This window comes from Antechinus flavipes, chromosome 1 (assembly GCF_016432865.1).
Source record: "Antechinus flavipes isolate AdamAnt ecotype Samford, QLD, Australia chromosome 1, AdamAnt_v2, whole genome shotgun sequence".
Taxonomy (NCBI): domain Eukaryota; kingdom Metazoa; phylum Chordata; class Mammalia; order Dasyuromorphia; family Dasyuridae; genus Antechinus; species Antechinus flavipes.
Genome location: NC_067398.1, coordinates 724,891,556 through 724,918,658, shown reverse-complemented (window position 1 = coordinate 724,918,658; position 27,103 = coordinate 724,891,556). Strand labels below are relative to the sequence as shown.

The 27,103-nt window shown below is 44.3% G+C and overlaps 3 gene segments (V, D, J or C); all 3 read left to right on the top strand.

The window, feature by feature from the left end:
* The first annotated feature begins 5,237 nt into the window (after nt 1-5,237).
* LOC127545827 (immunoglobulin lambda variable 4-60-like) lies at nt 5,238-6,829 on the top strand. The segment is given in 2 exon segments: nt 5,238-5,385; nt 5,507-6,829. Coding segments are annotated over 2 exon segments (459 nt in total).
* An 8,726-nt stretch (nt 6,830-15,555) lies between these two features.
* Nucleotides 15,556-27,103, top strand: part of LOC127545826 (immunoglobulin lambda variable 4-69-like) — a 48,023-nt gene continuing 36,475 nt past the window's right edge. The window contains 1 exon segment of the V gene segment in view: nt 15,556-15,662. Within this exon segment, the coding sequence occupies nt 15,617-15,662 (46 nt within the window).
* Nucleotides 24,874-25,446, top strand: LOC127545831 (immunoglobulin lambda variable 4-69-like). The segment is given in 2 exon segments: nt 24,874-24,987; nt 25,109-25,446. Coding segments are annotated over 2 exon segments (369 nt in total).

Sequence of the window (27,103 nt, the reverse complement as noted above, 5' to 3'; positions counted from 1 at the left end):
GTGATTCCACATCTCATGACCCTCCCTCCGCAATTAACCCTTCATGGGTGGAACAAGGGGGAGGGAGAGAGACAGAAACACAGTCAGCTTCTCCTGTAAAGCAGAATTTAGCAAGATTAGAAAAAGCATTAATTAAGGCAAAAAATGAAGGAGAAGATATATCTGATTTTATAAATGCATATCCTGTGATTGAAGAGCTCAACTCCTCAGGTCAAAAAGAGAGAAAATACACTGCTTTTAATTTGGGAAAAATTAAAGATTTGAAAAAGGATTGCACTCTTTATGAGGCTACATCATCTTATGTGAAGATGTTACTAGATAATTTGTCTTATGAAATCCTAACCCCGAATGACTAGAAATCCATAACGAAAACTTGTCTAGAACCGGGACAAAATTTATTGTGGCTTTCGGAGTTTCATGAATTATGTAGGATTCAAGCCCAACGCAATAGGCAAACAGGAGCTATTGTACAAGTTGCTTTTGACCAACTAGCTGGTGAAGGTCAGTATGCAGAGAGTTCAGAACAGATTTATTATCCCATAACAGTGTATGAGCAAATTTCTAAGGCTGCAATAAAAGCTTGGAATTCTCTCCCTGGACAGAAAGATGGAAATAATGCTTTCACAAAAATAGAGCAAGGTCCCAATGAACCTTTTGCAGATTTTGTGGGACGTTTACAAACAGCTGTAATAAGAACCATTGGAGACAATGCAGCAACAGAAATAATGACTAAACATTTGGCTAAGGAAAATGCCAATGAGGCTTGCAAAAGAATTATATGGGGGCTAGACAAAGATGCTCCTTTAGAGGAAATCATAAGACACTGTGCCACAGTGGGCACAAATGCTTATTATGCCCAGACTATGATGAACATGGAAAGACAAGGTCCTTCTTGGCAGAGGAATTCTAGAGAAACTCGTCGATGTTTTCATTGCGGAAAAGTTGGACATTTGAGAGCCCAATGTAGAAATGGAGATAGGGTGAGAAGACAGGGTGAGAGAAAACCCCAAACCCCATGTCCAAAATGTAACCGAGGCTTTCATTGGGCCTCTAAATGTATATTGACCCAGAGGAAGGAGAGGCAGGACCCAGCTCCAAAGTATCAATCAAAAGACAGGTGGGGCATGATAGCAGTTGAAGTTACACCCAGAGAGACTTTAGAAATTCAGAACTCTGATGTCATCAACCAACAGAAAAGCAATCAGGATTACAGTTGGGAAGAATACAGGCCTTTTAAGACAACAAGGCAATATCCAGTGCAAACAGCTCCAATGTAATTACCAGATGATGAGGAGAAATCCCAAATTTGGTAAATAGAAGGGAATTAGATTAACTGCTTGGGGAAGAGGATCTGCTTATATTTCCACAGATGGAGAAAGAATCAAATGGCTGACAATGAGGCTGTCAAAAGGACTCTTAAAATCTTCAGAAATCATTGGATTTCCTGACACAAAATGAAACTGTTTTAGTTCTTGAAAAACCAGCAAGAATCATTGGGTTCCCTGAGATGAAAAATTGTTGATGAGACCTTTTGCAGTACTTCAGAGCTTACAGGAATTATTAGATTCCTGGCACATGAACTAATGGACAATGGATTGCTTATGGACTATTTCTAGGATTTATGGACATGTGTAAATTTTCAGGTTGATTTATGTTGTTACATTACTACTAGCCTGTGTTATATTGCTATGTGCTTATGTAAATTATGTATAATGCCTCCCATATTGATGGATTTATGTATACCATGTATATCATATTGATGGATTTATGTGTACCCCTTCAGAAACCCCCTATGTTTTAAAACAAAAGAAAGGGGGAGATGTTGGAATCCTTACTAACTGCTAACTAATGAGAGTTGATCTAATCTTACAAGAAGATGTTTTGGGCAGAACCTGAAACAAGGTACTAAGTAGAACTAATTAATACAAGGCTTGTGTTCACACCTTTACTCATTGGAGTTCAATGAGTCCACACCTCCCTTGAAGCCCTTTGGGCCAGAGAGCACTATGGGAGAAAACCCACAATCCCTTTCTCTGGAAGGAGCATAAATAGGCCAATGGGCCAGTCGAGAGAGGTTCTTCAGAGGAAGACGCTACAAGTCGAGATTTCACCGGAATGACATGAAGATTGGAGCTGGCTAGAGGCTGAAGAAAGCAGAGGCAGAGGCTGAAGGACCAGACCTTTGGATTTAAAGACATTTGGAGAGAGCTCTTGGAACCAAGCAGAGAGATAGGCCTCTAAGCTAACCGGGCTATATTGGAGATAATAAAAGATCTGAACTTTTATCACCTGGCTGTGTTTTGAGAAGAAAAAGATCACAACAATTATGGAAAGTCCTATATGATCTGATGCAGAGTAAAGTCATTAGAGCCACAAAAACAATATGCACAATAATGGCAAAAATGTAAATGAAAAGAACAGAAATAAAGAATCAAAAGCAAATATAGCCAAATGATGGAGGTCAAGTGGGACATGAATAAAGAGATATGGGAAGACAATTGTAGTTCATCCCTTCTTGGAGATGTCCCTTAATGCCCATGTTCTCAGACAGTCATAAGGGACTGATAAGTTGTGCTGGAATTTTTTCACCTTTTTAAAAAGAAATACCATATGTCAAAAAAGAGAAACCACCATAAAAAAAATTAAGTGTGGAGATTGGATTAGTTACTTGACATCCCAGTCATCCTGTGGCCTCCTGGATTTTTTTCAGTAACATTCCCTGGAATTTATATCAGATGAGGAGATATCCTCATCTCCTGTATAAAATCAAATTAAAAGAAGTAATTGTGTTTCTCCCACAAAAAGAAATTGTAAAAGAATAATAAGATAGAAATTTTTCCTCAAATGGATTCTCTGTGAACACTAACATAGAAGAAGAGAACAAGGTAACAATCAAAATAATAATAATAATATTAATAGCAACTTCAAACTTCAACTCATTTTCCATAAACGTTGGGGGAATGTGGGGAGAACTGAGAATGACAAAGGAAAGTTGTTGAAGGTGAAATACAGGATGAGGAATTAATGTTGATGAAGATAGCTTTAGTAGCTCTGATTACCTCCCAGGAACCCAGAAATGCCAGTTCCTGTGCTCTGGAGAGACCACTGATTGGGTTACCAACCAGAACTAATGGGATGCAATTGTTCCTCTGAATCTCAGAAATTGAAGGGTTTCTCCAGACTCATTGTACGAGCTGTCATGATCATTGATTTATCAGAGAGGACAAAAGAACATTGGATCTCTTTATGTTACAGTACCGAGATGGCAAGGTCCTTTGGAACAAAACAAAAAGACAGCCATTTTTTCTTGCTGGAAAGGTTTTCATGCAGATAGTCCTCATGTCCAAAGATGGCAAACCATGAAGGCATAACAAATAGACTGAAGACAAGGGAACTCTCATTATATACCAATACTTTGTTACTTTACTTTTTATGAAGAATTCTTAGGTTTCTTCTTTTTTTCCTTTTTTTTAAAAAAATATTTTATTTTATTTTATTTAATAATAACTTTATATTGACAGAATCCATGCCAGGGTAATTTTTTTTACAACATTATCCCTTGCACTTGTTTCTGTTCCGATTTTTCCCCTCCCTCCCTCTACCCCCTCCCCTAGATGGCAAGCAGTCCGATATATGTTAGATATGTTGCAGTATATCCTAGATACAATATATGTTTGCAGAACCGAACAGTTCTCTTGTTGCACAGGGAGAATTGGATTCTGAAGGTAAAAATAACCCAGGAAGAAAAACAAAAATGAAGATAGTTCACACTCGTTTCCCAGTGTTCTTTCTTTGGGTGTAGCTGCTTCTGTCCATCATTTATCAATTGAAACTCAGTTAGGTCTCTTTGTCAAAGAAATCCACTTCCATCAGAATACATCCTCATACAATATCATTGTCGAAGTGTATAATGATCTCCTGATTCTGCTCATTTCACTTAGCATCAGTTCATGTAAGTCTCTCCAGGCCTCTCTGTATTCATCCTGCTGGTCATTTCTTACAGAACAATAATATTCCATAACATTCATATACCACAATTTACCCAGCCATTCTCCAATGGATGGGCATCCATTCATTTTCCAGTTTCTAACCAGCACAGACAGGGCTGCCACAAACATTTTGGCACATACAGGTCTCTTTCCCTTCTTTAGTATCTCTTTGGGATATAAGCCCAATAGAAACACTGCTGGATCAAAGGGGATGCACAATCTGATAACTTTTTGGGCATAATTCCAGATTGCTCTCCAGAATGGTTGGATTCGTTCACAACTCCACCAACAATGCATTAGTGTCCCAGTTTTCCCGCATCCCCTCCAACATTCATCATTATTTTTTCCTGTCATCTTAGCCAATCTGACAGGTGTGTAGTGGTATCTCAGAGTTGTCTTCATTTGCATTTCTCTGATTAATCGCGATTTGAAACACTCTTTCATATGGGTGGTAATAGTTTCAATTTCATCCTCTGAAAATTGTCTGTTCATATCCTTTGACCATTTATCAATTGGAGAATGGCTTGATTTCTTATAAATTTGAGTCAGTTCTCTATATAGTTTGGAAATGAGGCCTTTATCAGAACCTTTAATTGTGAAGATGTTTTCCCAGTTTGTTGCTTCCCTTCTAATCTTGTTTGCATTAGTTTTGTTTGTACAAAGGTTTTGAACCCAAACCTGTTCCCAGCCTAAAGTCAAAAAGTTACAAGGCATGAGTAGCTCCTGCAGGTGCTGCAGTCACAGCTTCGGAAAACTGGGAAAGGGGGGACTGGTCCCAAAGAACAAGCTCTGGGGGAGAGGTCTGACCTGTAAGGGACAGGACTTTGTCACTCTAAGTGGTGATGGGAAAGAGGGAGGGTCAGAAATACAGAGACAGAGGCAATAAGCTGCTGCTCCCTCAGGTGGCAGGAGTTTTCCATGTGATCTGCAGCGGAAATTTCCAGGAGAACGGGAGCCTGTAGCCACTAGGGGACACTGCGGGACTGTCTCTGGGCAGACAAAGGGGGCAAGAGGCGCCTGGGGATCACGGGACGGATGAGCCCAGCTGTCTGTGGCTGTGGCTGCTCTGACCCCGGGGATCCCTCATGAGCGACATCTCAGCTGGGCTGGGCAAGGGCTTTCACTGCTCCATCCCCTCCCCCTTCCCCGTGGGACCTGGGACCCCACATTTAGGACTCAGGGTGTGGTTTAAAAAGCCAGAGTGTAGTTAAAGAAACCCAGATTTGCATCCAGTCCCCGCCCCCTCCCAGCCCCATCCCAGGCTCCCAGGGAGAGGATAAGAGGGGCCTGGCAGAGCCCGGACCCAGCTGGTTCTCTCTGGGGAGCAGAGCTCTCGGGGTCCCCTGCACCATGGCCTGGCCTCTCGTCTGCCTCCTCCTGCTCACCTGCTGCTCAGGTCAGGGCTGACCCTGCTTGTCCTGCTCCCTCCTCCCTGTCCCGGAGTCTCCTGTGAGGGTCTCCCAGCACCTCCCCCCTCCCTCCTGTGCTGGGACATTAATGTCTGTCTGTGTTTCCAGGTTCCTTCTCCCAGCCTGTGCTGACTCAGTCTCCCTCCATGTCTGTGTCCCTGGGAGCCACGGCCAGACTCTCCTGCACCCTCAGCAGTCAGCACAAAGGGTACACTATTCGTTGGTACCAGCAGATCCCGGGAAAGGCTCCCCGTTTTGTCATGAGGGTAAAAAGTGATGGAAGCGTGAGCAAGGGCGAGGGGGTCCCCGACCGCTTCTCGGGCTCCGGCTCTGGGGCCGATCGCTACTTGTCCATCAGCAACATCCAGCCTGAGGACGAGGCCGATTACTACTGTGGGGCAGCTGATAGTAATGGTTTACACAGTGATACATTCAGTGAGGAAGTGGAACAAAAACCCCCCTGCCAGCCCAGCCCCCGCCCCACAGCTGGTCCCGACTTCTGGCGCAGCCCCAGCTGCTAAAGGGCCCTGAGGTTGTGCTTCCTGTTTCTCTGTCTCAGGCTCAAAGCCCCGTGTCCATGACTTGTCCAACACCACACAGAGTAAGTCCCAGAAATGGAACATTTATCTCCCCTAACCAGCACTTTGCCCCTTTTCAAGCTACTTCCCCGGACAAGGACTCCAGGGCAAGGGGTTTTCTGAGCCTTCAGGTTGTGGCAGTGGAGGGGGATGATGGGCTCTGCCTCCCTGAGGTTGCCATGGCTGGGCCCTTGTAGAGTGAAGGCTCTTTGGAGTTCCCATTGGCTCCTACCAAGGGACACGCCCACATAATTCTACAAAGAGATTTAATAAAGAAGCTCCAAGAAGAGGCAAAACCTTATAAAGGGAGCCCAGAGAGGTGGGGAGAGTTCTAGAAATCGTCAGCAGATCAGGGGAGCCCCAGCTATAGAATCAACATCTGGGGGAGCCCCAGTTCTAGAATCAGCGGCTGGGGGAGCCCGGGGTAGCCAGGCAAGTTCCCTTTGGGAAGGGTCCCAGACAGGGCGTCCTCTCCATGACTCTGAATCTGACTGGGAGCCAGACTGTAATGGGCCAGAATTCTGGAGAAATGTACTTGAAACCAGGATTCTTACAGCAAGGTGCTAAGTCAGCGGCACTGAGGAGACAGTGGGTATCTAGTTCAGCGTGAGACTCTGTGGTTCAGTATGACTGACTTAATTTTGCAACAACTAATGGCTCCCTAGCGATAGAATGATTGGTTTGTACTCATTGTGCTGTAATGATGGAATGGTAATAGAGCATAAACTGGGGACAAAGTCAGCCACAGGAGATTCCGTCTTGGACCAGCCTCTGGTGGCTCTGCTAGCTCCTGCACTGAAAGCCAGCCCAGCCCCGGAGAAGGAGACCGACTGTGAGGGAGACAATAAAGACTTTGGACGTTATCCCTGTTTCTTGTGGTTATTATTCTGCTGAAACAAAGGCTGGTTCTGTGACCTCCAGAAAACCAACCAGAACCTTACACTAGACTGTCCCTGTGAAACGTCTCAGCACAAGAAGGCGTCCAAAGGCGCTGGCAAAGTCCGAGTCCTTCCATAAGGCTCTGGCAGGGGGGCCGACCCTCCATGATCCCGGGACCATCCATCCCCACAATGGCCGGTTCTGGGGGTCCCCAGGCAGCTGACCATGGTCCTCCTGGAGACTCTGGCCAGCATCGCACAGGGAGGTTTCCTTCCCGTTCTCCAGACCAGCTGCTCTCGAACATCCTGAGGGTCAGTTACATGTAGTTCAGCGGCTGGTTTTAGTGCAGGTCGTGCTGTAAGTCTCAGGCCTGGGTTTGGATAATCCAGTCCTGGGATTTCTCATCCTTTCAGCCCTCGCAGCTCTCCCCGAGAGCAGGCCTGTGGGTCTAAGGTGACCCCCGGACACTTGCCAGGGCCCACGAGCCACTGACCTTGGATACCATGGAGGGGAAGCAAAGCCACTAGAAAGGAGGCGGGAACCCCGAGGACGGGCCGGCTGCCGACCGTCCCTGCCCGAGAGCTGCTCCCTGCTGTTAGCCAGCGCCCCCTCCCCAAGGGGCCATGACCAGGATCTGCTGAGGGCAGCCTGGACCCTGAAACTCTGCCCCCCATGCTGATAATGAGGGCAGCTCTTGTCCAGCTCTGCCAGCCAGGCAGAGGCTACAACCCCCCGCTCTGGGTGATACCGCCCTGGCATTCGAGGCTCTCGCCCCAGACTAGCCATTGTCAGTGCCAAAGGTTTATCCTCCAGCTCAACTAAAAAGTCCCCTCAGGGAACAGTGCCCTCTACTGGTGTTACAGAGAGAAGGCTGGAGCTGGGAGCATGAAGAGCTGAGTTCCAATCTGCCCTCAGACAATTATGAATGGTTTCAATCTTGACAAATCAGCCTTTATTGGTCTTTTTTTTTTGTCCATTAAATATGTATAAGAGCCCCTACCTCCTGTTGCTGTTTTGAGGAAAAATTGAGGCAATATTTGTAAAGTCCCTTGAGAACCATCAAACTCTATTTTCATATTATTATGATCACTAAGTCCACCAGTCGCACTCACAGAGAACTTCCCCTGGAATACTACCACAAGGTGATGGTTCTGTGTGGATCCAAACAACACGAGCTGAGGCAATTTGGGTGAAGTGATTTTTTCCCAGGTTCACACAGCTAGGAAAGGTGATGTGTCTGAGGCCAGATTTGAACTCAGATCCCCCTGACTTGAGGGCTGGTCCTCAGTCCACTGCACCAGCTAGCTGCCCTAAATCACAGACTTTTGAAGAATCAGCCCAAGGGCATGAGTTCCTCAAAATTGCCTTTTATTTAAATGTCACTCACAATTTGGTCAGAAAAAGCAATGCAAGGACATTCCAAGGTCTCTCTAAAAAACTTTAGAATCTATTATATGACATGAGAGACCCTGGCCCTCCCTGCACGGCGTGCCCTCCTCAGAGAAGGTACAGCTCAAGAATGGCCTCGAGCCCTCTCTAAAGAACTTTGTAACAGATTGGGAGACATGGGAGACACTGGCACAGAATGATCACCTGCAGCACAGGAAGCAGTGTGCTCCATGAGCAAAACGGAAATGCAGTTGCACTAAAGACACGTGAAATGTGCAAACTCAGAGACATCTCCATTCAGATGATTTGTGCCTGATCTGTGGTGGAGCTTTCTGAACTCTCATTGGTATGATCAACCACAGTTGGGCCCATTGTACATTGGCCATGACATCGTGATTTCCTTTTGGTTCTCTTTGAGAATGTAGGATGGACATCATAGTGGTTTGAATTTTGTTTCCCCCATTAGACTGTATCTTGAGACAGGGACCCTTTGCTTTTTTTTCCTATAACACAATGGTTGTAGTGTCCAAAGAAATAGTAGGTTCTTTTTTGCACTTAATGTTAGGTTATTTTTCCCAGTTACATTTAAAGACAGGTTTTGAGATTTATCTTTGTAATGTTTTGAGATCTGTAAGATTTCTACATTATTCATGTTGTGAAAGAACACATTAAAATAAAAGTGAAAAACCACAAGAAAGGGGGAAAAGTGAAAAGAGTGTGCTCCAAACTGCATTTAGTCTCCCTAGTTCTGTTCTTGGAGATGGAGGGGATTTTTACATCAGAAATCAACTGGAATTATCTTGGATGACTATTTTTGCCAAGAAGACCTGTGTATCCTACTTGATTGTCACACAATGTTGCTGTCACTCTGCACAGTTACTTCTGGTTCTTTTCATTTCACTCAGCATCAGTTCATATAAGTCTTCCCAGGGTTTTCTAAAATTCACCTACTCATCATTTATTATAGAACAATAATATTCCATTACATTCATGTACAACAACTGATTCTTCCATTCCCCATTTGATAGGCATTCCCTCAATTTTCAGTTCCTTGCAGCCACAAAAAAGAGTGGCTACAAATATTTTTGTACATGTGGGTCCTTTTCTTTATTCTTTTTAATGATCTCTTTGGGATACCGATGCAGTAGAGACATTGCTGGTTCAAAGGCTATCCACAGTTTTATAGCCCTTTGGACAGAGTTCTAAATTGCTCTCCAGAATGGGTGGATTAGTTCACAACAGTTCACAGTTCTACCATGAGTGCATTAATGTCCCAATTGTCCCATGTCCCTTCCAACATTTATCATAGTTTTTTTTTTCTGTCATCTTACCCTATCTGATAGATAGTACTTCAGACTTGATTTTCTTTGTATTTTTTAATCAATAATGATTTAGAGCATTTTTTCACATGACTATAGATAGCTTTAATTTTTTTTTCCTGTAAACTATCTGTTTATATTCTTTGACAATTTATCAACTGGGGCATGATTTGAATTCATATAAATTTGACTTAGTTCTCTATGTATTTTTAAAATAAGGCCTTTAGCCTCATTTCCAAAATATATAGAGAACTGACTCAAATTTATAAAAAATCAAGCCATTCTCCAATTGATAAATGGTCAAAGGATATGAACAGACAATTTTCAGATGAAGAAATTGAAACTATTACCACTCACATGAAAGAGTGTTCCAAATCACTATTGATCAGAGAAATGCAAATTAAGACAACTCTGAGATATCACTACACACCTGTCAGATTGGCTAAGATGACAGGAAAAAATAATGATGAATGTTGGAGGGGATGCGGGAAAACGGGGACACTGATGCATTGTTGGTGGAGTTGTGAACGAATCCAGCCATTCTGGAGAGCGATCTGGAATTATGCCCAAAAAGTTATCAAACTGTGCATATCCTTTGATCCAGCAGTGTTTCTATTGGGCTTATGCCCCAAAGAGATATTAAAAAAGGGAAGGGGACCTGTATGTGCCAAAATGTTTGTAGCAGCCCTGTTTGTAGTGGCTAGAAACTGGAAAATGAATGGATGCCCATCAATTGGAGAATGGCTGGGTAAATTGTGGTATATGAATGTTATGGAATATTATTGCTCTGTAAGGAATGACCAGCAGGATGAATACAGAGAGGCTTGGAGAGACCTACATGGACTGATGCTAAGTGAGATGAGCAGAACCAGGAGATCATTATACACTTCGACAACAATATTGTATGAGGATGTATTCTGATGGAAGTGGATTTCTCTGACAAAGAGACTTAACTGAGTTTCAATGGATAAATGATGGACAGAAACAGCTACACCCAAAGAAGGAATACTGGGAAAGGAATGTGAACTATTTGCATTTTTGATTTTCTTCCCGAGTTATTTTTACCTTCTGAATCCAATTCTCCCTGTGCAACAAGAGAACTGTTCGGTTCTGCAAATATGTATTGTATCTAGGATATACTGCAACATATTTAACATATATAGGACTGCTTGCCATCCTGGGGGGGGGGGGAGGAGGGAGGGAGGGAAAAAAAGGAAACATAAGTGATTGCAAGGGATAATGTCGTGTAAAAATTATCCTGGCATGGATTCTGTCAATACAAAGTTATTATTAAATAAAATAAAATTAAAAAAAAATAAAATAAAATAAGGCCTTTATCAGAAACACTTTTTGTAAAATTTGTTTCTCAGTTTTCTGCTTCCTTTTTAATTTTGGTTGAATTGGCTTTGCTTTTCCCTGAAAAAAATAGTTTAGTGTAATCAAAATTATTCAGGTTTTGTTTCCTAATGTTCTCTGTCTCTTGTTTAGTCAATCATAGGTTCCTCCCTTCTCCAAAAATCGAATGGGTAAACAATTCTTTGTTTTCCTAATTTACTTTCAGTAGGATCTTTTAGGTCTAAATTAGGAATCCATTTTGACCTTATCTTAGTATGGGATGTGAATTGTTGGTCCATACCTAGTTTCCACAATACTGTTTTCTACTTTTCTCAGCAGTTTTTGCCAAATAGTGAGCTATTAACCAAGAAGCCGGAGTTTTGGAGTTTATCAAAGGTAAATTTCCAGGAATAGAGATCACTGTGCCTTGTGTACCTTCCTATTTATTTCACTGATGCATCACTCTGTGTCTTAGTACCAAATGGTTTTAATTACTGCCCTTTTTAAATACAGTTTTAGGGCTAGTATGGCTAAGGTACATTCCTGTGCATTTTTTTCCCCCAATAATTTCCTTTATATTCTTGACCTTTTGTTCTTCCGTTTGGATTATTTTATAATTTTTTCCTAGCTCTATAAAATAATTCTTGGCGGTTTGGTTCATATGACACTGAAGAAGTAGACTAATTTAAATGGAATTGTGATTTTTATTATATTGGTTCAACTTACTTTGAGCCATTTATATTTTTCCAATTGTTTAGATCTGACTTTGTGTGGAAAGAATTTTGTATACAGTTCCTGGCTTTGTCTTGGCAGATAGATTCTCAAATATTTTATATTATTTATAGTTATTTTAAGTGGAATTTGGCTTTCTATCTCTTGCTGCCAGGGTTTGTTGGTGATATATAGAAATGTCAATGATTTCATGGAGCTTATTTTATATCCTGCAAATTTTCTAAAATTGTTAACAATTTCAAGTAGTTATTAGTTAGTAATGGGGTTATTTCATTATTTTTGCTTCCTTTACTATTAATTTGGCCAATTGATATTTTTGTAATTTCCATTTCATCCATTTCAATTATGTTGTCAGATATACTGGCATAGCTAAGCAAAATAGCTACTACTTGTTGCTTTCATTTCCTCTTCATTGGTGTAAATTCACCCTTTTCATTTTTGATCTTAGTAATTTTATTTTTTGCCCCTTTACCTTATAAAATAAAACAAAGTTTTCCCAATTATGTTGTCTTTTTATCATAAAATCAACTCTTACTTTTATTTTTTTAGTTCAATAGAGTTCTTACTTTTGGCTTTATTAATCTTTCCTTTGGTATTCAGAATTTCTAATTTAGTATTTAATTGATCTTTTTAAATGTGTTATTTTTCTAGATTTCTAAATTTCACTGCCTAATTCACTGATCTCCTCTTTCCTTATTTTATTCATGTAAGCATTTAAAGAAATAAGGATGCCTTTGGCTGTATCCCCTAAATTTTGGCATGTTGTTTTATTGCTGCTATTTTCTTGGATGAAATTATTGTTTCTCTGATTTGTTGTTTGCCCTACTCATTTTTTAGAATTAGATTGTTTGGTTTCCAATTAGTTTTTTAATCTATCTTTCATTTATTGCATGTAATTTTTATGGCCTCACAGTCTGGAAAGGATGCATTTAATATTTCTACCTTTCTGTATTTGAGTGTCAGGTTTTATGCCTAATATGTGATCAGTTTTTTTTTTTTGTAGGTTGCATGTACTATAGAGAAAAATATATATTCCTTTCTCTCTATATTCAATTTTCTCTAGATGTCTATCATATCTAACTTTCCTAAAATTCTACTCACTTCCTTAACTTCTTTCTTGATTATTTTGTGGTTAGATTTCTCTAGATGTGAGAGGGGGAGGCTGAGATTCCCCTCTAGCATAGTTATGATTTCTATTTCTTCTTGTAACTCACTTCATTTCTCCTGTAGGAATTTGGATGCTATGCCACTTGTAGCACAAATTATTAGTATTGAAATTACTCCCTCGTTTATGGGATCCTTTAGTAAGATGTAGTTTTCTCCCTTATCTCTTTTAATTAGACCTATTTTTGCTTCTGTTTTGTCTGAGATCAGGATTGCTCCCCCTGCTCTTTATTACCTCAGCTGAAGCAGAATATCTCCTAATCAAGCCTTTTGCTTTTATTCTGCATGTTTCTCCCTTACCATCTTCAGTCCAGCATTCTGGCCTGACAAGAACTTTGATCAAGGACTTTGATAAGAAAAATATCCCCATAGACTCCAAAATGTTGATATCCACACTTTCTGGGAGAGTTAAATGTTTGAAATAAAGTAGATACCAAACAACGAAAAAATGGCCAAAACAATTGTAGTATATTAATGAAAAAGAATACTAGTGCACAGGAAGACATGATGTGTGTGATGAACAAAGCATAATGGAAAGACCTATATGATCTGATGCAGAGTGAAGTAGTCAGGGCCACACACACACACACACACACACACACAAAACCGATGTGCACAATGATGGCAACAGTGTAAATGAAAAGAACAATGAGACAACAAAGAAACCAAAGCAAATGTAGCAAAATGATGGAGTTCAAGTGGAGAGAACTGACAATGACAAAGCAAACGTGCTTATTGAAGGTGACATACAGGAGGAGGAATTAGTGTGGCTGAAGACAGTTTGGGTAACTGAGATTACCTCCCAAGAAGCCAGAAATGCTAGTGACCGGGCTCTGGAAATACCCCTGATTGGGTTACCAACCAGATCTAATGGGAAGACATTCTTAGTCCACCTCTTCCTGCAGGGGTCCCTCATTGCACATGTTCTCAGACAGTCTTAAGTTATTGATGAGTTATGCAGGCTTTTTTTCACCTTACTAAAAAAAATGACCATTTGTCATGTGGAATTGCTCTCAGGGAGGGGAAGGGGAATAGGGAGGTCTATGTAAGATACTGTGGTGATGTAAGAAACAGAAAACATCCAGAAAAATTATTAAAAGACCAGTTGGACAATGGGTCAATAAGTTATGGTATGTGAATGGTATGGAATATTATTGTTCTCTTTTAATTAGATCTATTTTTGCTTTTGTTTCTTCTGAGCTCAGGATAGCTACCCCAGCTTCTTATTCCCTCAGCTGAAGCAGAGAATCTCCCATTCCAGCCTTTTGCATTTGTTCTGGATATCTCCCTCACCGCTTTGTCCCTTGCCAATTCCTTCCCAGCCTAAGGTCAAAAAGTAACACAGCGTGAGTAGCTTCTGCAGGTGCTGCAGTCACAGCTTTGGAAACTTGGGAAAGGGAGGACTGGCCCCAAAGAATGCGGCTCTGGAGGATAGTGCTGAGCTGGAAGTGACAGGATTTTGTCACTATCAGTGGTGATGGGGAAGAGGGAGAGTCAGAGACACAGAGAGAGACAGAGAGAGACAGGCAGAGAGAGACAGAGACAGACAGAGACAGACGGAGAGAGGCAGACAGAGAAAGACAGAGGCAATAAACTTCTGCTTGCTGCTGCTCCCTCAAGCCGGCAGAACTTTTCTTGTTACCTGCAACAGAAATCTTCCAGGAGAATGGGAGCCACTTGAGGACAGGGCTGCTGCGCTGCTCAGTGGTGTCCCCGGCCCTTAACCTGGAGTCCCCACACTAAGCACTGCCCGTTTATGTCCATCATTCCTTGTCTGTGCTCCTCTGGCAGAGGGGGAGCATAAAGGCTTCTTTAGGGGGGTCTGTCCCAGGGAGTCTCCCCACTTGCACTTGTGTCCCAAGTCTCCTTGTGGCCCATCACCTGCCAGGACTGAGGGAACTGGGGACACAAACTTTCTGCTCAGGCCGAGGACATCCTGTCTTTGGGGAAACTCCAGGAGAACGTGAGGAAAGATGCTGAAGGAGCTGGAGTGGCCGGAAGAAAACAGGCCGATCCCTAGAGCTGGGCAGAGGCTCCAGGACAATGTGGGACCACAGGTCACAGGGACGGGAGAACACCTGCCCAGAGAGGGACAAGGGCCCCGACTTGGCTATGACAAAAGTCGCTTGGTGACTCCATTGGTGCAGGGGGCAGCAAGTGGGTGTAGTGTGGTGTAGTGGATAGAGCACCAGCCCTGAAGTCAGGAGGCCCTGAGTTCAAATCTGACCTCAGACACATTGCCTGGCTGTGTGACCTTGGGCAAGTCACTTGACCCCAATTGCCTCAGGGAAAAAAAAAGCAAAAAATGATGGTGCATTTGAGGACCCACTAAATGTGCCGATTGCAGTATTTGTGATTAAAGAGTGATGCAGGACACACAGAGACACACGCAGAAAAAATGTTATCATCCCATTGACTTGTGCACAGATGTCCCCTTGTGGGACTGTGAGCAGCAAGCTGGGCTCTCCTGGCTGTGGGGCCCTTTAGCTTTGCTGACAAGGCTCAAGTGACCTGGGGGGGGCCGGCAGCCACTAGGGGGCACTGTGGGGCTGGCTATGGGCAGGAATGGGGCCACATCTCAGCTGGGCTGGAAGAAGGACTTTCACGGCTCCATCCCCTCCCCCTGGGAGACACGCCTTCCCCAAGAGACCAGTGACCCCACATTTAGGGCCCAGGCTGCTTCAGAAGGACCAGATTTGCATCCAGCCCCCACCCACCCCCAGCCCATCCCAGGCTCCCAGGGAGAGGATAAGAGGGGCCTGGCAGAGCCCGGCCCCAGCTGGTTCTCTCTGGGGAGCAGAGCTCTCGGGGTCCCCTGCACCATGGCCTGGCCTCTCGTCTGCCTCCTCCTGCTCACCTGCTGCTCAGGTCAGGGCTGACCCTGCTTGTCCTGCTCCCTCCCCCCTGTCCCGGGGTCTCCTGTGAGGGTCTCCCAGCACCTTCCCCCTCCCTCCTGTGCTGGGACATTAATGTCTGTTTGTGTTTCCAGGTTCCTTCTCCCAGCCTGTGCTGACTCAGGCTCCCTCCATGTCTGTGTCCCTGGGAGCCACGGCCAAACTCTCCTGCACCCTGGACAGTCAGCACAGCAATAATGGAATTGGTTGGCACCAGCAGAGCCCGGGAAAGAGCCCTCGGTACCTCATGCTTGTCTACAGTGATGGAGATGTGAACAAGGGCGAGGGGGTCCCCGACCGCTTCTCGGGCTCCAGCTCTGGGGCCGATCGCTACTTGTCCATCAGCAACATCCAGCCTGAGGACGAGGCCGATTACTACTGTGGGGCAGCTGATAGTAATGGTTTACACAGTGATACATTCAGTGAGGAAGTGGGACAAAAACCCCCCTGCCAGCCCAGCCCCCGCCCCATAGTTGGCCCAGACTTCTGGCGCAGCCCCAGCTGCTAAAGAGCCTGATTTTGTGCTTCCTGTTTCTCTGTCTCGGGCTCAGAGGCCGGTGACCAGGACCTGCCCAAGAGCCCACTGAGAGTAAGTCCCAGAAATGGAGCATTTGTCTCCCTTGACCAACACTTTGCCCCTTCCCAAGCTACTTCCCAGGGCACTGACTCCAGGGCAGGCTTTAGCTGAGCCTTCAGGCTGTGCTGGTGGAGGGGGCTGAGGGGCCCTGGCTCCCTGAGGCTGCCAAGACCAGGCCTTTGTACAGTGAAGGCTCTTTGAGGTTCTCATTGGCTCCTACCAAGTGACAGGCCCACATAATTCTACAAAGAGATTTAATAAAGAAGCTCCAATAAGATGCAAAACCTTATAAAGGGAGCCCAGAGAAGTCGGGAGAGTTCTAGAAATCATCAGCAGATCAGGGGAGCCCCGGCTCTAGAATTAGCAGCTGGGGGAGCCCCGGGGTGGCCAGGCGAGTTCCCGTTGGGAAGGGTCCCAGACAGGGCGTCCTCTCCATGACTCTGACTCCCACTGGGAGCCAGACTGTCCCTGTGAAATGTCTCAGCACAAGAAGGCATCCTACCGGAAGACCTGGCAAAGTCCGAGTCCTTCCATAAGGCTCTGCAGGGGGGATGACCCTCCATGACTCCGGGATCATCCACCCCCACAGTGGCCGGTTCTGGGGGTCCCCTGGCAGCTGACCGTGGTCCTCCTGGAGACTCTGGCCAGCATCGCACAGGGAGGTTTCCTTCTCGTTCTCCAGACCAGCTGCTCTCGAACATCCCGAGGGTCAGTTACATGTGGTTCAGCGGCTGGTTCTAGTGCAGGTCGTGCTGTAAGTCTCGGGCCTGGGTTTGGATAATCCAGTCCTGGGATTTCTCATCCTTTCAGCCCTCGCAGCTCTCCCCGAGAGCAGGCTTGTGGCCTAAGGTGACCCCCGGACACTTGCCAGGGCCCACGAGCCACTGACCTCGGACACCATGGAGGGGAAGCAAAGCCACTAGAAAGGAGGCGGGAACCCCGAGGATGGGGCCGGCTGCCGACCGTCCCTGCCCGAGAGCTGCTCCTGCTGTTAGCCAGCGCCCCCTCCCCAAGGGGCCGTGACCAGGATCTGCTGAGGGCAGCCTGGACCCTGAAACTCTGCCCCCCATGCTGATAATGAGGGCAGCTCTTGTCCAGCTCTGCCAGCCAGGCAGAGGCTACAACCCCCCTGCTCTGGGTGATACCGCCCTGGCATTCGAGGCTCTCGCCCCACACTAGCCATTGTCAGTGCCAAAGGTTTAGGCCTCCAGCTCAACTAAAAAGTCCCTTCAGGGAAAAGTGCCCTCTACTGGTGTTCCAGAGAGAAGGCTGGCGCTGGGAACATGAAGAGCTGAGTTCCAATCTGCCCTCAGACAATTATGATGGTTTCAATCTTGACAAATCCGCCTTTCTTGTCTGTTAAACAGGTATAACAGCCCCTACCTCCTGTTGCTGTTTTGAGGATAAAATGAGATGGTAAAACACATCAAGCTCTATTTTCATGTTGTTACGATCACTAAGTCCACCAGTCCCCCTGACAGGGAACTTCCCCGGGAATACCACAAGGTGATGATTCCGTGTGGCTCCAAATAACACAAACAGTGGCTCCAAGTCCTGGGAATCATCGGCCCAAGGGCATGAGTTCCTCAAAATTGGCTTTTATGGAAGTGATGTCACTCACCAAGTGGTCAGAAACAGCAATGCAAGGACACTCCCAAGGGGTCTCTGAAGAACGTTAGAATCGATTGTATGACATGCGAGAGCCTGGCCCGGGACCTCCCCGCCTGGCGTGCCCTCCTCAGAGAAGGCGCCACGCTCCGTGGGCAAAGCAGACCCGAACTGGCTCAGAAGAAATGCCAGATGTGCAAAGTCAGAGAATGCCCCCAGATGTTCAGAGGGACGTGTGTGTCTGAGCTGTGACCCCTGGCATTGTCTGGTCAGCCACAGTTGGATGTCACGTTGGTCCTCCTGGAGAACAAAGCACAACCACCGCCCATCTGTGCAACAGTGATGAACAGACCTGGAGAAACTCCCCCAAAAGGCTGCGGGTCAGGGAGAAGCAGGGGCACCCACTGGCGGTCCTCGGGGAGGGGCCGCATGGAGGGCCCGGGTGGCCACAACAGCCCATTCCGGGGACCCCGCAGGGTCTCATGGCACCGGGCCGGCAGCGGGCACCCAGCATTCCTTATGTACCTGCTCCCCATCAGATACAAAGCTCCGAGGAGACAAAGAAAGGGAAATGACCATCCCAGATTTCCAAGAGCTTACAACCTATGGGCAAAGGAGACAGAATGAAATGTGCAGATCCCTGATAGGACCACGTGGAGGGAGTCTGTGCGGGGAGGGGGGAAAGGCTTCTCAGACAGGGAGCCTTGGGGAGGGACTGAAGCCGAGGGGGCAGGCGGAGCACGCCGGCCATAGGGCACAGCCTGTGTAAGGGCTCCGAGCCTGGCGGCTGTCGGACAATCGCTCTGTCAGCTCTCCAGCCTTGTTGCTCTCTCTACTTTGCCTCCTCCCCAGCTGTTCTTCGACTGAGCCCGGACTCCCCCACAAAGCTGAAGCCTCCGTGGCCTCCCCAGGCAGCTCTGGCTGCCCTGTCCCTTTCTTCTTCCACACTAATCCTGGAGGGGGAGCTGGGCCCACTGGCACTGCCAGGCTCTCCCTCTGCCAGCACCCTCCTCCGAGGACAGTTACCAGCGCCCACAGTTCTGGTGGCTGCTTTCTCCTGACCTCTCTCTCTCTCCAGATTTAGAACATGCTTCTCCTTCATCCCTTGGGGTCCTTGGGATGCCCGAACAACTCCGGTTTAGGAATCAGCATCAGAGTTGTGTCAAAAAAGGAATTTGGTAGACTCGTTCACATAGTTTTCAGATAGTTTGAGAGTATTTGGAATTAATTCTTCAAATGTTTGGTGGAATTCACTTGTAACATATGTAGCCCTGGAAAAATTTGCTTAGGGAGTTCACTGTTGACTTGTTCAATTTCTTTTCCTAAACTGGGTTTATTTAAGTATTTTGCTTCCTTTTCTGTTAATTTGGACAATTGATATTTTTGTAATTTCCATTTCAGTCATTTCAATTATGTTGTCAGATATACAGGCACAGTTGAACAAAATAGCTACTAATTGTTGCTTTCATTTCCAATTTATTCACAGTAATTTTTCATTTTTGATCCTGGTAATTTGGTTTTCTTTTTTCTTTAATCAAATAAGGCAAAGTTTACCTATTCTATTGTCTTTTTTATCATAAAATCAAATCTTACTTTTATTTCTTAGTTCAATAATTTTCTTACTTTTAACTTTATTAATCTCTTTATTAATCTCTTCTTTGGTATTCAGAATTTTAAAGTTAACATTTAATTGGAGTTTTAAAATTTGTTATTTTTCTAGATATCTAAAATTAACTGTCTAATACACTGATCTCCTCTTTCCTTATTTTATTCATGAAGGGATTTAAAGAAATAAGGACTGCTTTGGCTGTATCCCTTAAATTTTGGCATGTTTTTTTAATTTCTATTTTCTTGGATGAAATAACAGTTTCTCTGATTTGTTGTTTGATCTATTCATACTTTAGAATTATATTGATTAGTTGTCAATTAGTTTTTTAAATCTATCTATCCTTTATTTCATGTAATACCTATGGCACCATAATCTGGAAATGATGCATTTAATATTTCTGCCTTTCTGCATTGGGGTGTGAGGTTTTATGCCCTAATATGTGGTCAGTTTTTGTGTCGGTGGCAGGTACTGCTGAGAAAAAGATATATTTGTTTCTCTCTCCATTCAATTTCTCCAGAAGTCTATCATATCTAACTTTCCTAAAATTCTAATCACTTTGTTAACTTCCTTCTTGTTTATTTTGTGATTATATTTATCTAGTTTTGAGAGGGGGGTGTTGAGGTTCCCCACTAGTAAGTGTTAAGTTTTTGTTAAGTATTTGAAATAAAGTTGATAAAGAGCAACAAAAAATAGCCAAACCAATTGTAGTATATTAATGGAACAGAACACTAGTATGCTGGAAGAAATGAGGTGTGTGATGAATGAGGTGTGAAAATGAATTATGGAAATCCCTATATGATCTGATGCAGAGTAAAGTAATTAGAGCCACAAAAACAATATGTACAATAATGGCAAAAATGTAAATGAAAAGAACTGAAATAAAGAATCAAAAGCATATATAGCCAAATGATGGAGGTCAAGTGGGATATGACTAAAGAGATACGGGAAGACAATCCTAGTTCATCCCTTCTTGGAGGTGTCCCTTAATGCACATGTTCTCAGACAGTCATAAGGTACTGATAAGTTGTGCTGGAATTTTTTCACCTTTTTAAAAAGAAATACCATATGTCAAAAAAGAGAAACCACCATTAAAAAAAATTAAGTGTGGAGATTGGATTAGTTACTTGACATCCCAGTCATCCTGTGGCCTCCTGGATTTTTTTCAATAACATTCCCTGGAATTTATATCAGATGAGGAGATATCCTCAGCTCCTGTATAAAATCAAATTAAAAGAAGTAATTGTGTTTCTCCCACAAAAAGAAATTGTAAAAGAATAATAAGATAGAAATTTTTCCTCAAATGGATTCTCTGTGAACACTAACATAGAAGAAGAGAACAAGGTAACAATGAAAATAATAATAATATTAATAGCAGCTTCAAACTTCAACTCATTTTCCATAAAAGGTGGGGGAATGTGGGGAGAACTGAGAATGACAAAGGAAAGTTGTTGAAGGTGAAATACAGGATGAGGAATTAATGTCGATGAAGATAGCTTTAGTAGTTCTGATTACCTCCCAGGAAGCCAGAAATGCCAGTTCCTGGGCTCTGGAGAGACCACTGATTGGGTTACCAACCAGAACTAATGGGATGCAACTGTTCCTCTGAATCTCAGAAACTGAAGGTGTTCTCCAGACTTATTGTATGAGCTGTCATGATCATTGATTTATCAGAGAGGACAAAAGAACATTGGATCTCTTTATATTACAGTACCAAGATGGCAAGGTCCTTTGGAACAAAACAAAAAGACAGCCATTTTTTCTTGCTGGAAAGGTTTCCATGCAGATAGTCCTCATGTCCAAAGATGGCAAACCATGAAGGCATAACAAATAGACTGAACACAAGGAAACTCTCATTATATACCAATACTATTTAACTTTACTTTTTATGAAGAGTTCTTAGGTTTATTCTTTTTTTCCAATAATTTTTAATATTTTCCCAATTCCATGTAAAAACAAATTTTCACATTCATTAAATAAATGTTTGAGTTCCAAATTCCTTCCATTTCTCTTTTTCTTCCCTATTCCCCGAAATGGAAAGTAAGTTCTTCCCGGCCAAATATATGAAATCACATAAAACATATTTCTATATTAACCATGTAGTGAAAGGAAACACAGACCAAATTTCTCATAAAAGGAAAAAAAGATAACCTTCTTTTGACCTGCATTAAGATTCCATCATCAGTTCTTTCTCTGGAGATAAAACGTTTCATCATGCGACCTTTGGGATTTTCTTGGATCACCACACTGCTGTGAATAGCTAAGTCATTCAGTGTTGACCACTGTAACATTGCTGTTACTATGTACAAAATTAGTTTCATTCTGCTCAATTCACTTTTAATCAGTTTGTATAATATGGTTTCCATGTTTTTTCCGAAATCCACATGCTCACCATTTATTATTGTGCAGTAGTATTCCACTGCAATCATATGCCACAGCTTATCCAACTATTCTTGAATTGGTGACATCTCAATTTCCAATTCTTTGCCACCACAAAAAGAGTTGCTATAAATATTTTTGTACACATATAGTTTTCCTCTTTGAAAATCTCTTTGAGATATAGACCTAGCCACTGGTGTTCCTGGGTCAGAGGGTATGCATAGTTCTGAAGCCCTTTGGACAGAGTTCCAAATGGCTTTCTAGAATTGTGGAACCATTTCACATTAGTGTTCCAGATTTCCTATACCATCTCTCATACTTGTCATTTTTATTTTCTGTAACATTAGCCAATCTGATAGGTGTGAAGGGTTCCTTGGAGTTGTTCTACTTTGCATTTCTCTATTTAATGTTTACACCATTTTTCATGTGACTAAGCCCTTTACATATAATGCTTGCTGATGGTTTAGAGAGATACTCCTTAACATTTTAAAGGAAACCCCCATTTATTCCTAGGCTCTCTAATGTTTTTTTTTTTTAACAAAAATGAGTGTTCTATTTGGTCACTAGATTTTGCTGATCAATTGAGATAACCATATGATTTTTCTAAGTTTTATAATTTAGTTGATTATACTGACAGTTTTCCTAATATTGACAAAAATCCCTATTTTCCTGGTATTATAGATCTCACCTGCTCCTAGCATATTATCCTGGTGATAAATTCTTGTAATCTCTTTACTAATAGTTTATTTAAAGTTTTTGCATCAGTATTCTTTGGGAAAAGGGTCTGTCATTTTCTTTTTTCTATTTTGTCTTGTCCCGGCTTAGGGAGCAGCATCTTAGTCATAAAAGGAATTGGTTAGACTCGAATATTTTTCAAATAGTTTATTTGGAATTAATTGTTCTTCAATGTTTGGTGGAATTCCCTTGTAATACATCAAGCCCCGGAACATTTTTCTTGAGGAGCTCACTGATGACTTGTTCCATTTCTTGTCCTAAGATGGGGCTACTTAAGTATTTTGTTTCCTCTTCTGTTAATGTGGACAATGGGTATTTTGGTAAATTCCATTTCATCCATTTCTATTACATTGTCACATATACTGGCAGAGTTGAGCAAAAGAGCAGCTAATTGTTGCTTTCCTTTCCTTGTCTCTGGCTTCATGAGCCTCCAGACTTCCTGCCAGCCAAAGCCTGACTGCCATCCCTGGGAAGAAATCCTTGGGAGAAATGGCCCATCTTCCTCAGCACCACCAGCAACCAGTGCTCAGCAGCGCCCCCAAAAGGCAGACAGCCGCATCGGGCAACGGAGGGCCTGGTTCTAGGTCACTCATCCCAAGTCTCCCCTAGGAGAGGAGCTCTCACGGAGGGCGGACAGCCGTTCTCAGCAGCTGTCAGCCAAATGCCCCCCACAGCGCAGATGAGGCCGTCTGGTTGGAGCAACCAAGGCCCTCGGAGGAATCATGGGAGTTAGTATGGGGGCCACAATCACAACCCCCACCACTCTCCTCCCTCTGTCCCTAAGGGACAATGGGCCAGAGCTTTGAACTCAAACCTGTTCCCAGTCTAAGGTCAAAAAGTAACACAGCCTGAGCAGCTCCTGCAGGTGCTGCAGTCACAGCTTCGGAAAACTGGGAAAAGGGGGGGCTGGTCCCAAAGAACAAGCTGTGGGGGAGAGTTCTGACCTGGAAGTGACAGGATTTTGTCACTCTAAGTGGTGATGGGAAAGAGGGAGGGTCAGAAAGACAGAGACAGAGACAGAGACAGACAGAGGCAATAAGCTGCTGCTCCCTCAGGTGGCAGAAGTTTTCTAGATGATCTGCAGCCAAAATTTCCAGGAGAACGGGAGCCCCTTGAGGTTGGGGCTGTCTGCGCTGCTCATTGGGGTCCCCGCCCTCAGCATGGAGCCCCCACACTAAGCACTGCCCACGTGTGTCCATCATTCCTTGTCTGTGCTCCTCTGGCCGAGGGGGAGGATAAAGGCTTCTTTAGGGGGGTCTGTCCCGGGGAGTCTCCCCACTTGCACTTGTGTCCCCAGTCTCCTTGTGGCCCCGTCACCTGCCAGGCCTGAGGGACCTGGGGACACGAACTCTCTGCTGGGGCCGAGGACATCCTGTCTTTGGGGAAAGTCTGGGAGAACCTGAGGAAAGATGCTGAAGGAGCTGGAGCCGCCGGAAGAGAACAGGGGCCGATCCCTAGAGCTGGGCAGAGGCTCCAGGACAGATGTGGGGCCACAGGTCACAGGGACGGGAGAACAGCTGCCCAGAGAGGGACAAGGGCCCGGCCTGGCTATGGCCAAACACGCTTGGGGACAGCAGGACTGCTCCATATCCTTCATTCCTAAAAAGTGACGGGGCAGGGGCAGCCAGTGGGGGCAGTGGATAGAGCAGCAGCCCTGAAGGCAGGAGGAAGTGAGTTCTAATCTGCCCTCAGACACTTAACACTTCCTGGCTCTGTGACCCTGAGCAAGTCACTTAACCCCAATTTCCTCAGGAAAAAAAACAAATGAAGGTGCATTTACTGACCCACTAGATGTGCTGACTGGAGCCTTTGTGATTGAAGAGTGATGGAGGACACACACACACACACACACACACACACACACACACACACACACAAAATGTTATCATCCCACTGCCCAGTGCACAGATGCCCCCTTGTGGGACTGGTGAGCATTGCCAAGCATCTTCTTGCCATGGGGCCCCTGAAGTTTGCTTACAAGGCTGGGGCCTGCAGCCACTAGGGGACACTGTGGGACTGGCTCTGGAAGGTAAAGGCGGCAGGAAGAGCTTGGGGATCTCAGGGGGGATGGGCCCAGCTGCCTGTGTCTGTGGCTGCTCTGACCCCTCGGATCACTCATGGGTGACAAATCAGCTGGTTTTCCCCCTGAGAGACTCACCTACACTAGGGGACCCATAATCCCAGATTTAGGACCAAGGGGGACTTAAAAAGCCCCAGATTTGCATCCAGACCCCACCCTCTTCCCCAACCCCATCCCGGGCTCCCAGGGAGAGGATAAGAGGGGCCTGGCAGAGCCCGGACCCAGCTGGTTCTCTCTGGGGAGCAGAGCTCTCGGGGTCCCCTGCACCATGGCCTGGCCTCTCGTCTGCCTCCTCCTGCTCACCTGCTGCTCAGGTCAGGGCTGACCCTGCTTGTCCTGCTCCCTCCCCCCTGTCCCGGGGTCTCCTGTGAGGGTCTCCCAGCACCTCCCCCCTCCCCCCTGTGCTGGGACATTAATGTCTGTCTCTGTTTCCAGGTTCCTTCTCCCAGCCTGTGCTGACTCAGGCTCCCTCCATGTCTGTGTCCCTGGGAGCCACGGCCAGACTCTCCTGCACCCTCAGCAGTCAGCACAGCAGCTACTTTATTCATTGGTACCAACAGAGCCCGGGAAAAGCCCCCAGATTTATCATGAGGGTGAACAGTGATGGAAGTGTGAGCAAGGGCGAGGGGGTCCCCGACCGCTTCTCGGGCTCCAGCTCTGGGGCCAATCGCTACTTGTCCATCACCAGCCTCCAGCCTGAGGATGAAGCCGATTACTACTGCGGAGCACCTTATGGTAGTGGTAATAACTATGGTTAACACAGTGCTACATTCAGTGGGGAAGTGGGACAAAAACCCCTTGCCAGCCCAGCCCCTGCCCCCCTGCTGGCCCCGACTTCTGGCGCAGCCCCAGCTGCTAAAGGGCCCTGAGGTTGTGCTTCCTGTTTCTCTGTCTCAGGCTCAGAGCCCAATGTCCAGGACCTGCCCAAGAGCACAGTGAGATAAGTCCCAGAAATGGATCATTTGCCTCCCCATGACCACCACTTCCCCACCCTCTCAAACTACTTCCAAGGACACTGACTCCAGGGCAGGGCTTTAGCTGAGCCTTCAGGCTTTAGCTGGTGGAGGGGGGTGAGGGGCCCTGTCTCCCTGAGGCTGCCACCGCCGGGCCCTTGTCAAGTAAAGGTTCTTTGAGGTTTCCATTGGCTCCCACAAAATGACACGCCCACATAATTCTACAAAGAGATTTAATAAACATGCTCAAAGAAAAGGCAAAACCTTATAAACCACCTGTTTATATCCTTCGACAATATATCAGTTGGGGAATGACTTGAATTCTTATCGTTCTGGTTCATTCTCTGTATTTATTTTTAAATGAGGCCTTTGTCAGAAACACTTTTTGTAAAATGTGTTTCCCAGTTTTCTGCTTCCCTTTTAATTTTGATTGATTTGGCTTTGCTTGTCCAAAAAAAAAATTATTTTCATGTAACCAAAATTATTCATGTTTTGTGTCCTAATGTTCTCTCTCTTGTTTAGCCATAAATTTCTCCCTTCTCCAAAGATGTGATGGGTAAACAATTCTTTGTTTTCATTATTTACTTTGAGTAGGATGTTTTAGGTCTAAATCAGGAATCCATTTTGACCTTATCTTGGTATGGGATGTGAATTGTTTGTCTATACCTAGTTTCTGCAATACTCTTTTCTACTTTTCCCAGCAGTTTTTGCCAAATAGTGAGCTATTAACCAAGGAGCTGGAGGTTGGGGAGTTATCAAAGAGTAGATTACCATGGATACATGCCTTGTGTACCTTACCTAGTTCACTAATCCACCAATCTTTTTTCTTAGTACCAAATGGTACTAATGCCACTTAATACAGGTTTAGGTATGGTATGATTAAGGTACCTTCCTATGCATTTTTTTCATTAATTCCTTTGATATTCTTGACCTTTTTTATTAAAACTTGCTTGAATTCACTTTCATAGCATTTCTTGTATATACCTACTTTTTTCCCCTGGCACTGCTACCACCTTGGTAGAGACTCTCATCTTTCATACTTGGACTTCTACAATATTCTGTTAGTTGCTTCAACTCTTTGCTTCAAATCCATTCCCACTCCAGTCCATCCTCCATGCTGCTACCCAAATCATCATTCTAAAGTGCAAGTCTCCTCTATTTAATAAACTCTTGTGTCTCTTCAGTCTCTACAAGATCAGACATAACATTCTCATTTTAAATCCCTTAATAACTTCCAATCAAATACTAAACTTTAAATTCTAAAAATAAAAGAGGACATTAATAAAATTGAAAATTAAAAAAAAACTATTGAATTAATAAATAAAACAAAGAGTTGGTTTTATGAAAAAGCCAACAAAATAGATAAACCTTTAGTTAATTTGATTTAAAAAAGGAAAGAGGAAAATCAAATTGTTAGTCTCAAAAATGAAAAGAGAGAACTTTCCACCAATGAAAAAGAAATTAGAGCAATAATTAG